The following is a 15,481-nucleotide window of genomic DNA, read 5'->3' as shown; positions in this document are numbered from 1 at the left end:
GCTGTAATGCAGATCTATCACTACAGCTGGCAATACTGATTTCATTTCATGAATAGTATTTATTGTATTTTTTCTCATTTCTTATATAACATTATATTATACTAAAATGGTGTTGTGTGTTGTATTTTAATGTGGTGTGTATGTGTGTTGTGCTGTGGTGTGTCTGTGTTTATGTTGTGTGTGTGTTATGTTGAGTGTATGTGGTGCCTGTGTCTGTGTGCTTGCTGTGGAGAGTATGTGGTGTGTGTGTGTTTTGTTATGTGTATGTGTAGTTTTCTTGTCTGTGTTGTGGTGTACGTGTGGTGTGTGTGTCTTTGTGTGCCTTGTGATGAGTATTGTGTAGTGTGTATGCATGTATGTGTGGTGTGTGAGATTGTGTGTGTGTTGTGATCTGTATTTGTGGTGTGCATATGCCTGTGTGTTCGTTCAGGTGTGTATGAATGTTGTGTGTGTGTCTGTGTGTTGTGATGTGTATTGGTAGTGTGTGAGTCTGTGTGTGTGTTGTGATATGTATGTATGTTGTGTGTGTGTCTGTGATGTGTATATGTGGTGTGTGTGTGTGTGTGTGTGCTCTGATGTGTATTTTGGTGTGTGTCTGTGTGTTCGTTTTGGTGTGTATGTATGTTGTGTGTGTGCCTGTGATGTGTATGTGTGGTGTATGTGTCTGTGTGTGTGTTGTGATGTGTATTTGTGGTGTGTGTGTCTGTGATGTGTATAAGTGTGGTGTGTGTTGTGATGTGTATTTGTGGTGTGTGTGTGTTCGTTTTGGTGTGTATGTATGTTGTGTGTGTGATGTGTATGAGTGTATGTGTCTGAGTGTATGTGTGTGTCTGTGTGTGTTGTGATGTGTATGAATGTATGTGTGGTGTGTGCTATGATGTGCATGTATGTTGTGTGTTTGTCTGTGATGTGTATGTATGAATGTATGTCTGGTATGTGTGTCTGTGTGTTGTGATGTTTATTGGTGTCTGTGTGTTCGTTTTGTTGTGTATGTATGTTGTGTCTGTGTCTGTGATGTGTCTGCGTGTTTGTATGTTGTGTGTGTCTGTGATGTGAAGTATGAGTGTGTGTGGTGTGTGTGGTGTGTGTTGTGTATCTGTGTGTGTGTGTATGTGTCTGTGATGTGTATGAGTGTGTGTGTGGTGTGTGTTGTGGTGTGTCTGTGTGTTTGTATGTTGTGTGTGTGTCTGTGATGTATAGTATGAGTGTGTGTGGTGTGTGTGTGTGTGTGTGTGTGGTGTGTCTGTGTGTATACATGTTGTGTGTGTGTCTGTGATGTGTATGTATGTTGTGTGTTTGTCTGTGATGTGTATGAGTGTGTGTGTGGTGTGTGTTGTGGTGTGTATGTGTGTTTGTATGTTGTGTGTGTGTCTGTGATGTGTAGTATGAGTGTGTGTGTGTGTGTGTGTGGTGTGTCTGTGTGTATGCATGTTGTGTGTGTGTCTGTGATGTGTGGTATGTCTGTTTTTTGTATGTGTCTGTTAAACTTCAAAAAGCCTTTCAGTACTTGGAAATGCTAATGTTGTTATCAAAAGAGCACGCGATCTGCAGAGATCTGCAACATCTGAGAATATCTCACAGCAGCCGGAGCCCTTGCCTAACCCTGGATGCAGAAGCAATGACTGCTGATTGTGTCTGGGAAGCTGTAGCATACTTGTATGACGTCTTTTGGCAGCCACTCATACATCATCGTACAATTTCCATGTTGCAATATCAGCCCTATGGGTCAGCACTGACCCTTCCCATCACCATTCATCCTGGATAATGTTGCAAGGATCCTTGGCCGCACACAAACCTTTTTTAATGTCTTTTCCAGCATGAACTGTCTCCCTCCTCCCTTTTTGTTGTAATAATGATAATAATATACAAGAAGCCACAGTGATGCCAGCGGATCAGTGTACTCTCTGCTTCTTGCTTACAAGGCTGCCCTCCCCTTTTGAGACCAGGCAACCTTATATGGCTGAGGTTGGCTGTCACTGACTGAGGGGTTCCTCCTGAGGGTGGTGCTGAAAGGACAGCTCCCAGTGACAGCTGCTCTCTCCCAGCCAACAGCCCGTCTGTGGATCTTCAACTCCACTTGTCTTCCCAGGAAGCTGCACAGCTGGACATCCAGAGAGACCTCTGGTGCAGCCATGACCTGGGGGACAGGAGCCAAATACCAGAAGGCAGCCCAAGAGTTTCACACAGCCAGACCATGAAGAGGCAAAACATTAGGACCTTGGTGCTCATCATATGCACATTTATCTACCTGCTGGTTGGAGCTTCTGTCTTTGATGCCCTAGAGTCAGAAGAAGAGACCATCGAAAGAAAACGGCTAGAAAAGAAACAAGAAGAATTAAAAACAAAGTATAACCTATCAGAAGAGAATTACATAGAACTCGAGTTGGTGGTCTTAAAACTTAAACCTCACAAAGCCGGAGTGCAGTGGGCATTTGCTGGATCCTTTTATTTTGCCATCACTGTGATCACCACTATAGGTAGGAGATCTCGTTTAGCAGTGCATAAGGTGAAAGTTTTTCTTTCTTAGCTTTTCTGTCTACTTATTCATTTTCTGCAGCTCTTTATCAATGAGTAGAGGTAGCAAGGTGCACAATTCCTAAATGCAATATACATAAAAACCTCCTCTGCTAGAATGGGATATCTATTATATTGTAAGGGATTTTTATAGAAGGTTTTAGATCCTCACATGAGAGCACAAACCAGATCATCTACATAGTTTAAAAAGTAGTAGTCAGGGAGACATCTTTACAGATGGTAATAATATGTTGTTTTTAACCTTAATTATTTAAATCTCTCTTACAGGTGTATGTTTAAAAAGTAAAACTCATTTGATTAACTAATTGTCATAACAAAAATTATTTAGGTGTCCATCCAAATTTACATATACCTGGGTATTCGCATGATAGAATTTTGAGTATCACAATTTATTGGGCATGTACTGATGTTACATATATATATTTTTTTTAATGAACTGCTTTTATTTACAGATTAATATGATTTTAAATGATTTCAAGTGTGAATACTAGTCTGGCTATTTATAGAGACAATTTAACACATTTTCTTTATTGTGTAACAACTTAGGGGTTTCATCTGGGGGTGTGAAAGGTGGAGAGAGAAACAGATATAAAGAATCCACTGTTTAGAGATACTGTTACAAATTATGTGTGATAACTATTCTGGGAGCACAAGATGTTCATCTGGAAACAGACATTATACCCTGCTGGTCCTTGGAGTGAGTTTTTCAGGCTCACACATTATTATTTCATTGCTGATATCATTTCTACCTCCTCTGAAGTGCCATAGTTTATTAGTGAACTTGTTTTCAGATTGTGTATTGTTAAATATCATATGAAGTACCTACAAAATATCAGGCTAAAACTGTTAACAGAAGGATTTACTTAGTTAAAGGGCCATTATACACTCGTTTTTTCTTTGCATAAATGTTTTGTAGATGATCTATTTATAAAGCCCATAAAGTTGTTTTTTTTTTTAAAAAACAAAATGTATAATTTTGCTTATTTTTAAATAACATTGCTCTGATTTTCAGACTCCTAACCAAGCCCCAAAGTTTTATTTGAATACCGTCAGCTACCTTCTCCAGCTTGCTCCTGTTTGTGTAAAGGGTCTTTTTATATGCAAAACAAAGGGGGGGGAGTGTCTTATTTCCCACTTGCAGTGGGCTTTCCAACTACCTTTTCAACAGAGCTAAACTGGAAGCTTCTAAGTACGTTTTTAAACCATTTTATACTGGATTTTTATATCAGTATCTGTGCATCTTATTCTTTATAGTAGTGTCTGTTACATGCAGTTATATGAAAATGAGTGTATACTGTCCCTTTAACTAGAATACAGTGAGACCTCTTAACTCTTCAAGTGCAGAATTACAGTAATCAGACACTATGTGTGCATGAGTTTGGAAATTGAAATTTGTTCTGTACATGATTTGCTTTTAAGCTTAATATGAAAGGAGGCAAACTGTTTATCACAACTTAAAGGGACATTCAGGTCAAAATTTAAATGCGCACAGATTAATTACATATTTGAATAGAACCATATTTGCAATATACATATATTGGCAAAAATGCATCTAGTAAAAGTGATCACTGTTTTAGCGTTAACATTTTTTTCGTGCATGTGGAGCATATCTAGATATTCTCAGTGCACCAGCATTTTAAATACTGCAGCTGTTCAGAGCAGCAGTGGGGCTTCTGTCATGTCAGTAATTCACAAATTGAGCCATTTCCAGATGGTACAAGCATATTAGGCTCTCTGAGCAAGTACTCTGTTTTTATATGCTGGTGCACGGTGCATATTTAAATACAATTTGGAAACAGCTATAACTTTTATAAGAAGCATTTTTTGTTGCACTGTTGCTTGAATAAAGCTAAACCCTTTGCAAATGACTTGTTATGTCAGCTGCAGAGTATACAATGTATGGTAAATTGTTTATTTGTGCACATTAAATAGCTGTTTTTGATCATTCATAAGGGAAAGGGGCTAATTGCAGACAATGCACCATAAGAAAACATTAAAAGGAGAGATACAAAAAAATCACAGTACACTGTCACTTTAAAGTCAGCTTCAGAGTTAATGACACAAGTCATATGTGTGTAGCCAGCCACCAATCACTGGCTAGCTCCCAGTAGTGCAATGCTGCCCCTTATTCTTCCTAGGATGCCCTTTAACAAGGGATACAAGGTAAAGGAGTACACGTGATAATATAAGTCATTTGAAACATTTCTTTAAAATGTAAGGCTATCTAAATCCTGAAAGCTTTATCTTGTATGTCATGTCCCTTTAATTCATAACTTGTGATAAAGAAAGATGTTAAGCTCATACTCTCCCATGAACTGGCACCAGTAATGATTTACCTTTCCCTTTAATGGTGCTACAAGCCTTATCTGTATCTTGTGACCAATACCAGATTACAATGGCAGCCTTTTGCAATGTTAAACTATTTTAATATAAATTGTACCATGGTCAAATCAGCCGGTCTTACCGCATGTAATGCTAGAGGGGGGTTGTTACATCCCCATAAAATGATTTAGCAACCGATTGGACGTTCGCATCGCAAATAATCTAGCCCTGTGTCTTAATCACTGTCCCACCTCAGAGGTGAGGGATTTAAATCTTCCCAGATTAATCTGAATGGGGTGATCCACTCCCCTGCTTGTGCATGATTGGTTGCACTCGCTGTTATCCTGGGTGGGCAGGTATGCTGCTTGGGAACACCCTCTGCCTGGGCAGTGGTAAATAGGCTCCTAAATGCATTAGTGCACACTCATATAATAATTATAGTGTTCCTTATTACTATGAGCAGGAGCACACATAGGTTCTAAAACTTCATTAAAAGGACAGTATACACCAATTGTCATTTAACTGCATGTAATAGACACTACTATAAAGAATAATACGCACAGATACTGATATAAAAATCCAGTATAAAACCTTTTAAAAACTTACTTAGAAGCTCCACGTTTAGCTCTGTTAAAAAGGTTAGCTGGAACACCCAGTGAAAGGGGCTGGGATCAGACACCCCCCCCCCCTTCCCTGCATATGAAAATACATTAGATAAACAAGAGCCTGCAGGAGTCTGTAAACGCGTGTATACATCTGACACTGTAGGGTTTGGTTAGGAGTCTAAAAACCAGCACAATGTTATTAAAAACTACAAAAATCTAAAAAACATTTATGTAATGAAAAATCTGGTGTACAATGGCCCTTTAACCGGAGCCAAAGAAAACATTGAATGACCCTTACAAGATTACACCTTATCTGGTTATTCCTCAATAACTGTACCATAGGTAAATTATGTCTATAGTGATGTACTGGCACTAGTCCGGCAGCACATACAGGTAACAGATAAATTACAATCTCACTAGGGAAAACTATCTGTATGTAGCAATAAAAAATAAAAAAGAATCGGGCACAAATGAAATATGTCCAGTAACAATCTGTGGTGATTTCTGGTTTTACTGGAAAACACTCAGGGCTACATTACCAGGTACATCCCCTTAACTATCAGATTGGTGAGGACAGTAAAATTTAAAGCTATATATTGTGTCAATTACTATGCTGCAGTGAAAAATGGTAACACTAAACTTGATGCCCGTCAAAGGCATAGTAAAGTCCAAATTAAACTTCCATGATTCAGATAGGGCATGTCATTTTAAGCATCTTTCTAATTTACTTTTATCATCACATTTTCTTTGTTCTCTTGGTATTCTTAGTTAAAAGCTAAACCTAGGTAGGCTCATATGCTAATTTCTAAACCCTTGAAGGCTGGCCTCTTATCTAAATACATTTGACAGTTTTTCAGAGCTAGAGGGCACTAGTTCATGAGTTTCACATAAATACCATTGTGCTCACGCATATGAAGTTATTTTAGAGACAGCAATAACTGCCTGAAATGCAAGTCTGTCAAAAGATCTGAGCTAAGGAGGCAGTCTGCAGAAGCTTAGATACAAGGTAATTACAGAGGTAACATGCATAACAGTGTTGGTTATGCAAAACTGGGAAATGGCAAATAAAGGGATTATCTATCTTTTTAAACAATTGCATTTTGCTGTTTACTATCCCTTTAAGGAATACTAACTAGCCCATCTAGCATTAAACTTATCTATAACCTAGTTCTACTGACATTCAGTGAATATAAACATGGTCTGTGGTTTATGAAATTTATGTATATATTTATTTATTTATTTTAAGCTGCAATTTACTGTTGAAGGGATTATACAGATAGATACTGAGCTTCCAAAGGAAACAATGTCATTAAAAATAATAATAAAACATTCATATATGGAGAGATATCATTTTAAAATGAGTACTGGAAGCAGCATGTTTTTCATTTTATAAGACACATTATTAGGTTCCAATTGTGTTTTGAGTTCTTTCTGTGCATCAATACAAGCAAGACATAAGAATACAGGAAAAAAACTGTGTTCATTTTTAATTTCTATGTAATTGAGAGGGGGGCTTTACTCATAAGCAATATCCAACAGCAACATATTTTGTTATCTCTGGTGGGATATACTATCAATTTTATTTATCAGGCAATTTACTTATAATTGAATGACTGTATTCACTGAAGAAAACAATGTCAGATCTCTTTCTCTGGAAAATATTTTACTAGCCCAACAAAAGAAGAACTAAACAAATTTAAATAAGCAGAGTGTATTATTTGTACGCATGTGTGTTCCTGTTTTTAAAGATGTCACATGTTTACACAAGTGTGCATGCCCAAATGTATGTGTATATGTGGGTGTCAAAATGCCTGCTTGTGTTTGTATTTATATCTCTGTGTGTTTGTATGCATTTGTGAATGTCTGTATGTGTGCACATGTGTTTGAATGCATGTGTGTAGATGTGTGCATGTGTATATGTGTATCTCTGTGTATATATATATATATATATATATATATATATATATATATATATGATATATATATGTGTGTGTGTGTGTGTGAATGGGCGTGTCTATATGTGTATGTGTATATGTTTGTATGTGCATGTGCACATGTGTATGTGTGTGTATGTGCGTATCTGTGTGTGTGTATGTTTGTGTCTGTGTGTATATATGTGAATGTGTGTCCCTATTTGTGTTTGTGTGTGTCTCTATTTGTGTGTGTATATTGGTGTGAGTGTGTGCGTGTCTATATGTTTGTATGTGTCTATGTGTGTCTATATGTGTGCATGTGTGTGTATCTATATGTGTGCATGTGACGGTGTGTCTATATGTGTGCATGTGTGTGTGTGTGACTATATGAGTGCATGTGTGTGTCTATATGTGTGCATGTGTGTGTGTGTCTATATGTGTGCATGTGTGTGTGTGACTATATGTGTGCATGTGTGTGTGCATCTATATGTGTGCATGTGTGTGTGTGACTATATGTGTTCATGTGTGTGACTATATGTGTGCATGTGTCTGTGTATCTATATGTGTGCATATGTCTGTGTGTCTATATGTGTTCATGTGTGTGTGTGTGACTATATGTGTGCATGTATCTGTGTTACTATATGTGTGCATGTGTCTGAGTGTCTATATATGTGCATGTGTGTGTGTGATTATATGTGTGCATTTGTCTGTGTGACTATATGTGTGTGACTATATGTGAGCATGTTTGTGTGTGTCTATATGTGTGCATGTGTGTGTGTGACTATATGTGTGCATGTATCTGTGTTACTATATGTGTGCATGTGTCTGAGTGTCTATATATGTGCATGTGTGTGTGTGACTATATGTGTGCATTTGTCTGTGTGACTATATGTGTGTGACTATATGTGAGCATGTTTGTGTGGGTCTATATGTGTGCATGTGTGTGTGTGACTATATGTGTGCATGTGTGTGTGTGACTATATGTGTGCATGTGTGTGTGTGACTATATGTGTGCATGTGTGTGTGACTATATGTGTGCATGTGTGTGTGTGACTATATGTGTGCATTTGTCTGTGTGACTATATGTGTGTGACTATATGTTTGTGACTATATGTGTGCATGTGTGTGTGCATGTGTGTGTGACTATATGTGTTGATGTGTGTGACTATATGTGTGCATGTGTCTGTGTATCTATATGTGTGCATATGTCTGTGTATCTATATGTGTGCATGTGTGTGTGTGACTATATGTGTGCATGTATCTGTGTTACTATATGTGTGCATGTGTCTGAGTGTCTATATATGTGCATGTGTGTGTGTGACTATATGTGTGCATTTGTCTGTGTGACTATATGTGTGTGACTATATGTGAGCATGTTTGTGTGGGTCTATATGTGTGCATGTGTGTGTGTGACTATATGTGTGCATGTGTGTGTGTGACTATATGTGTGCATGTGTGTGTGTGACTATATGTGTGCATGTGTGTGTGACTATATGTGTGCATGTGTGTGTGTGACTATATGTGTGCATTTGTCTGTGTGACTATATGTGAGCATGTTTGTGTGTGTCTATATGTGGGCATGTGTGAGTGTGTGACTATATGTGTGCATGTGTCTGTGTGTCTATATGTGTGCATGTGTATGTGTCTGTATGTGTGCATGTGTGTGTATATATGTGTGCATGTGTGAGTGTGTGTGTGACTATATGTGTGCCTATATGAGTGCACGTGTATATGTGTATGATTGCTTCCATGTGCAAGCAATACAGAAAACCATTACACTCTTCAGCAAGTGCCAAATAGATTATATTGATTTACTGCATCATTACTTGAAACTCTAATACTTTGAATCACAGTGGGATACACTGACGTTGCCTGCACTATACCTGTAAATAAAATACACATTTTTCTTTCCAGATGATTAGGTTTGTGGTAGTTTTTGCTGATATATTTCTACTTATATATGAGATTATTGTACTCCCTTTATGTACATTACATTTATTTATAATTTATATAAACAGGAATCATATGTTGGAATGATGTATTGTTCTATCTTTGTGTTTTGTTTTATTTGACAACTGTTATAAATGTAACTGTGATGTACAAAGACTCTGTCACACATACACGCTCACAGACATACATACAAATAACCACATACATACACACACACACACACACACACACACATAAACACATAGTCATACACATACACACAAACTCACACACATATATACACATATACACACTCATACGCACTACACACACATAAACACAAACACATAGTCATACACATACACACAAACTCACACACATGTATACACATATACACACTCATACACACTACACACATAGACATACAAACAAACAAACACACACACACACACAACCACATAGATACACATACATACACAGATACACACACACAAACACATACATAGACAAAAAGACACACTACACACATATATACATTCAGACACACACTCATACACACTACACACGCACAGTCAAACACTACAGACACACACACATACACATAAACACACACCAACACATATATACACATATATACATACACATCTACAAACAGAGATACACATACACTCATACACACTACACACACATACACACAAACACACGCTCATACACTATACACATATGCACACTACACACAGACACACTCATACTCACACACTCATACACAATTATACATACACACATGAATACCCACACACAAATATATGTTCATAAAGTTTAACATAACACAATATGTACAGGGAGTGCAGAATTATTAGGCAAGTTGTATTTTTGAGGATTAATTTTATTATTGAACAACAACCATGTTCTCAATGAATCCAAAAAACTCATTAATATCAAAGCTGAATAGTTTTGGAAGTAGTTTTTAGTTTGTTTTTAGTTATAGCTATTTTAGGGGGATATCTGTGTGTGCAGGTGACTATTACTGTGCATAATTATTAGGCAACTTAACAAAAAACAAATATATACCCATTTCAATTATTTATTTTTACCAGTGAAACCAATATAACATCTCAACATTCACAAATATACATTTCTGACATTCAAAAACAAAACAAAAACAAATCCGTGACCAATATAGCCACCTTTCTTTGCAAGGACACTCAAAAGCTTGCCATCCATGGATTCTGTCAGTGTTTTGATCTGTTCACCATCAACATTGCGTGCAGCAGCAACTACAGCCTCCCAGACACTGTTCAGAGAGGTGTACTGTTTTCCCTCCTTGTAAATCTCACATTTGATGATGGACCACAGGTTCTCAATGGGGTTCAGATCAGGTGAACAAGGAGGCCATGTCATTAGATTTTCTTCTTTTATACCCTTTCTTGCCAGCCACGCTGTGGAGTACTTGGACGCATGTAATGGAGCATTGTCCTGCATGAAAATCATGTTTTTCTTGAAGGATGCAGACTTCTTCCTGTACCACTGCTTGAAGAAGGTGTCTTCCAGAAACTGGCAGTAGGACTGGGAGTTGAGCTTGACTCCATCCTCAACCCGAAAAGGCCCCACAAGCTCATCTTTGATGATACCAGCCCAAACCAGTACTCCACCTCCACCTTGCTGGCGTCTGAGTCGGACTGGAGCTCTCTGCCCTTTACCAATCCAGCCACGGGCCCATCCATCTGGCCCATCAAGACTCACTCTCATTTCATCAGTCCATAAAACCTTAGAAAAATCAGTCTTGAGATATTTCTTGGCACAGTCTTGACGTTTCAGCTTGTGTGTCTTGTTCAGTGGTGGTCGTCTTTCAGCCTTTCTTACCTTGGCCATGTCTCTGAGTATTGCACACCTTGTGCTTTTGGGCACTCCAGTGATGTTGCAGCTCTGAAATATGGCCAAACTGGTGGCAAGTGGCATCTTGGCAGCTGCATGCTTGACTTTTCTCAGTTCATGGGCAGTTATTTTGCGCCTTGGTTTTTCCACACGCTTCTTGCGACCCTGTTGACTATTTTGAATGAAACGCTTGATTGTTCGATGATCACGCTTCAGAAGCTTTGCAATTTTAAGAGTGCTGCATCTCTCTGCAAGATATCTCACTATTTTTGACTTTTCTGAGCCTGTCAAGTCCTTCTTTTGACCCATTTTGCCAAAGGAAAGGAAGTTGCCTAATAATTATGCACACCTGATATAGGGTGTTGATGTCATTAGACCACACCCCTTCTCATTACAGAGATGCACATCACCTAATATGCTTAATTGGTAGTAGGCTTTCAAGCCTATACAGCTTGGAGTAAGACAACATGCATAAAGAGGATGATGTGGTCAAAATACTCATTTGCCTAATAATTCTGCACTCCCTGTATATTGTCTACATCTGAATCCAGTAGCAACTCCCTGGAATGCTTAATTCATTACCTAGACCAATATTTCTAGTATCTATGAAGATGTTATTATGGCAATTAAAACTCCAAATCATTTCACGAAGGGATAAAAAACAGCTATAAGACCCCTCACAGCAATAAAAAGATTCCAACACAGGAAAGCAATAGGTACATTTAAGACGACCTATATTTCATAAAAAGAGAAAGCAACTGGAGCAAATACTCAAACAAGCAAGCACAAATAATATTACAGCCTAACGCTAGTGCGTGGGTCAGCAACTTATGGCAGGTGTGGCAGGGTTGGCATTCAGATTAACACTAAATGGATCTTGGAGTTCTGTACAAAGGAGTGACACAGTTTTTGCAATAACCCTGTAATATTTATAACAGGCCGGCAGGTGCTTTCTTCCTCAGTAGGCCATGCACACAGTGTTTGCTAAACGGCACAAGAAACACATAGGCAAACAAAGCACAGGGTCTGTGTCTGATGTGACATCTGATGTTGGTATGTGGCTGACATAAAGGCGGCAAGTCCAGAGGTCCCATATAATGTGGGTATAAGGCTGACAAAGAGGCTTTAGGACAAGGAATCTGATTGGATTTTAGTATGTGGCTATCACAGGGAAAACAGTGCTACGGTCTAATCTGATTTCGGTATGTGGATGAGCTGTATGGCCAGAGGTTTAATCTCATGTGGGTATGTTTCTGACAGAGGAGCTGCAGGGCCAGGGGTCTAATCTCATGTGAGTATATTTCTGACAGAGGAGCTGCAGGGCCAGGGGTCTAATCTCATGTGAGTATATTTCTGACAGATGAACTGCAGGGCCAGGGGTCTAATCTCATGTGAGTATATTTCTGACAGAGGAGCTGCAGGGCCAGGGGTCTAATCTCATGTGAGTATATTTCTGACAGAGGAGCTGCAGGGCCAGGGGTCTAATCTCATGTGAGTATATTTCTGACAGAGGAGCTGTAGGGCCAGTGGTCTAATCTCATGTGTGTATTTTTCTGACAGAGGAGCTGCAGGGCCAGGGGTCTAATCTCATGTGAGTATATTTCTGACAGAGGAGCTGCAGGGCCAGGGGTCTAATCTCATGTGAGTATATTTCTGACAGAGGAGCTGCAGGGCCAGGGGTCTAATCTCATGTGAGTATATTTCTGACAGAGGAGCTGTATGGCCAGAGGTTTAATCTCATGTGGGTATGTTTCTGACAGAGGAGCTGCAGGGCCAGGGGTCTAATCTCATGTGGGTATATTTCTGACAGAGGAGCTGCAGGGCCAGGGGTCTAATCTCATGTGGGTATGTTGCTGATCAAGGGGATGAAGAGTTAGGGGTTTAAGCTCATGTGGGTAGGTTGCTGATAGAGAGGATGCAACACCAGGGATTTAATCTCATGTGGGTATATTTCTGACAGAGGAGCTGCAGGGCCAGGGGTCTAATCTCATGTGAGTATATTTCTGACAGATGAACTGCAGGGCCAGGGGTCTAATCTCATGTGAGTATATTTCTGACAGATGAACTGCAGGGCCAGGGGTCTAATCTCATGTGAGTATATTTCTGACAGAGGAGCTGCAGGGCCAGGGGTCTAATCTCATGTGAGTATATTTCTGACAGAGGAGCTGCAGGGCCAGGGGTCTAATCTCATGTGAGTATATTTCTGACAGAGGAGCTGCAGGGCCAGGGGTCTAATCTCATGTGAGTATATTTCTGACAGAGGAGCTGCAGGGCCAGGGGTCTAATCTCATGTGAGTATATTTCTGACAGAGGAGCTGCAGGGCCAGGGGTCTAATCTCATGTGAGTATATTTCTGACAGATGAACTGCAGGGCCAGGGGTCTAATCTCATGTGAGTATATTTCTGACAGAGGAGCTGCAGGGCCAGGGGTCTAATCTCATGTGAGTATATTTCTGACAGAGGAGCTGCAGGGCCAGGGGTCTAATCTCATGTGAGTATATTTCTGACAGAGGAGCTGCAGGGCCAGGGGTCTAATCTCATGTGAGTATATTTCTGACAGAGGAGCTGCAGGGCCAGGGGTCTAATCTCATGTGAGTATATTTCTGACAGAGGAGCTGCAGGGCCAGGGGTCTAATCTCATGTGAGTATATTTCTGACAGAGGAGCTGCAGGGCCAGGGGTCTAATCTCATGTGAGTATATTTCTGACAGAGGAGCTGTATGGCCAGAGGTTTAATCTCATGTGGGTATGTTTCTGACAGAGGAGCTGCAGGGCCAGGGGTCTAATCTCATGTGGGTATATTTCTGACAGAGGAGCTGCAGGGCCAGGGGTCTAATCTCATGTGGGTATGTTGCTGATCAAGGGGATGAAGAGTTAGGGGTTTAAGCTCATGTGGGTAGGTTGCTGATAGAGAGGATGCAACACCAGGGATTTAATCTCATGTGGGTATATTTCTGACAGAGGAGCTGCAGGGCCAGGGGTCTAATCTCATGTGAGTATATTTCTGACAGAGGAGCTGCAGGGCCAGGGGTCTAATCTCATGTGGGTATGTTGCTGATCAAGGGGATGAAGAGTTAGGGGTTTAAGCTCATGTGGGTAGGTTGCTGATAGAGAGGATGCAACACCAGGGATTTAATCTCATGTGGGTATTTTTCTGACAGAGGGGATAGAGGGCAAAGTGTAATTTCTCATGTGTGTATTTTGCTGACAGAGGGGATGCAACACCAGGGATCTAATCTTATGATGCTATGTTGTTGATAGAGGGGCTGCAGGGCCAGGGGTCTAATCTCATGTGGTTTTGTTGCTGAAAGAGCAGCTGCACGGCCAGGGTCTAATCTCATGAGGCTATGTTGCTGACAGAGGGGATGCAGGAACAGGGGTCTAATCTCATGTGGTTATGTTGCTGACAGAGGGGATGCAGGAACATGGGTCTAATCTCATGTGGTTATGTTGCTGACAGAGGGGATGCAAAACCAGGGATCTAATCTTATGATGCTATGTTGTTGATAGAGGGGCTGCAGGGCCAGGGGTCTAATCTCATGTGGTTTTGTTGCTGAAAGAGCAGCTGCAGGGCCAGGGTCTAATCTCATGAGGTTATGTTGCTGACAGAGGGGATGCAGGGCCAAGTGTAATTTCTCATGTGTGTATTTTGCTGACAGAGGGGATCCAACACCAGGGATCTAATCTTATGATGCTATGTTGTTGAAAGAGGGGCTGCAGGGCCAGGGTTCAAATCAAATGTGGTTATGTTGCTGAAAGAGCAGCTGCAGGGCCAGGGTCTAATCTAACAAGGCTATGTTGCTGACAGAGGGGGTGCAGGAACAGGGGTCTATTCATGTGAGTATGTGGCTGACAGAGGAGATAAAGGGTCTGGGGGGTAGAGTTTTCATTTAAATAAAAAGCAACATATGAGTGAAAAAATAGTTGGGGCATGTGACAGACCCTTCGGTCAGGACTGAAAGTGTTAACTTTATTTTCTAAACACAAGTGGCTGGCTCCAGCTATAATCTAATTAATGTTAAGCATTCTATTGTTTGATCACCTCCAGAGAGAAAACGCCTAAGTGATAAGAAGGGCCAAGAGTGTCTTGTGGTTGAAGTGTTTAAGTAATATAATTCTATTGTATCATGTCAAAGGGCTTGTTCCCTCCATGTAATGTACAACAGTCTTTCAACCCCCATCTGGGGGGGGGGGTCAGACCTGCATAAATACTAGGCATAGCCTTTTAATAAATCTCATTCTGTTTTAAACCTGAAATGTGGAGCTTGGTCTCATGTTTGAGGGGAAACTGATCGGGGTTGTG

At 40.1% G+C, this 15,481-nt stretch overlaps 1 protein-coding gene across 1 annotated transcript in view; it reads left to right on the top strand.

The window, feature by feature from the left end:
- Positions 1-2,194: 2,194 nt before the first annotated feature.
- KCNK3 (potassium two pore domain channel subfamily K member 3) overlaps positions 2,195-15,481 on the top strand; it is a 189,227-nt gene continuing 175,940 nt past the window's right edge. The window contains 1 exon segment of the mRNA XM_053709495.1: positions 2,195-2,477. Coding sequence (XP_053565470.1) covers positions 2,195-2,477 — 283 coding nt within the window.

This window comes from Bombina bombina, chromosome 4 (assembly GCF_027579735.1).
Source record: "Bombina bombina isolate aBomBom1 chromosome 4, aBomBom1.pri, whole genome shotgun sequence".
NCBI lineage: Eukaryota > Metazoa > Chordata > Amphibia > Anura > Bombinatoridae > Bombina > Bombina bombina.
Note: the sequence above shows the minus strand (reverse complement) of the source record. Positions and strands in the feature narration are given on the sequence as shown.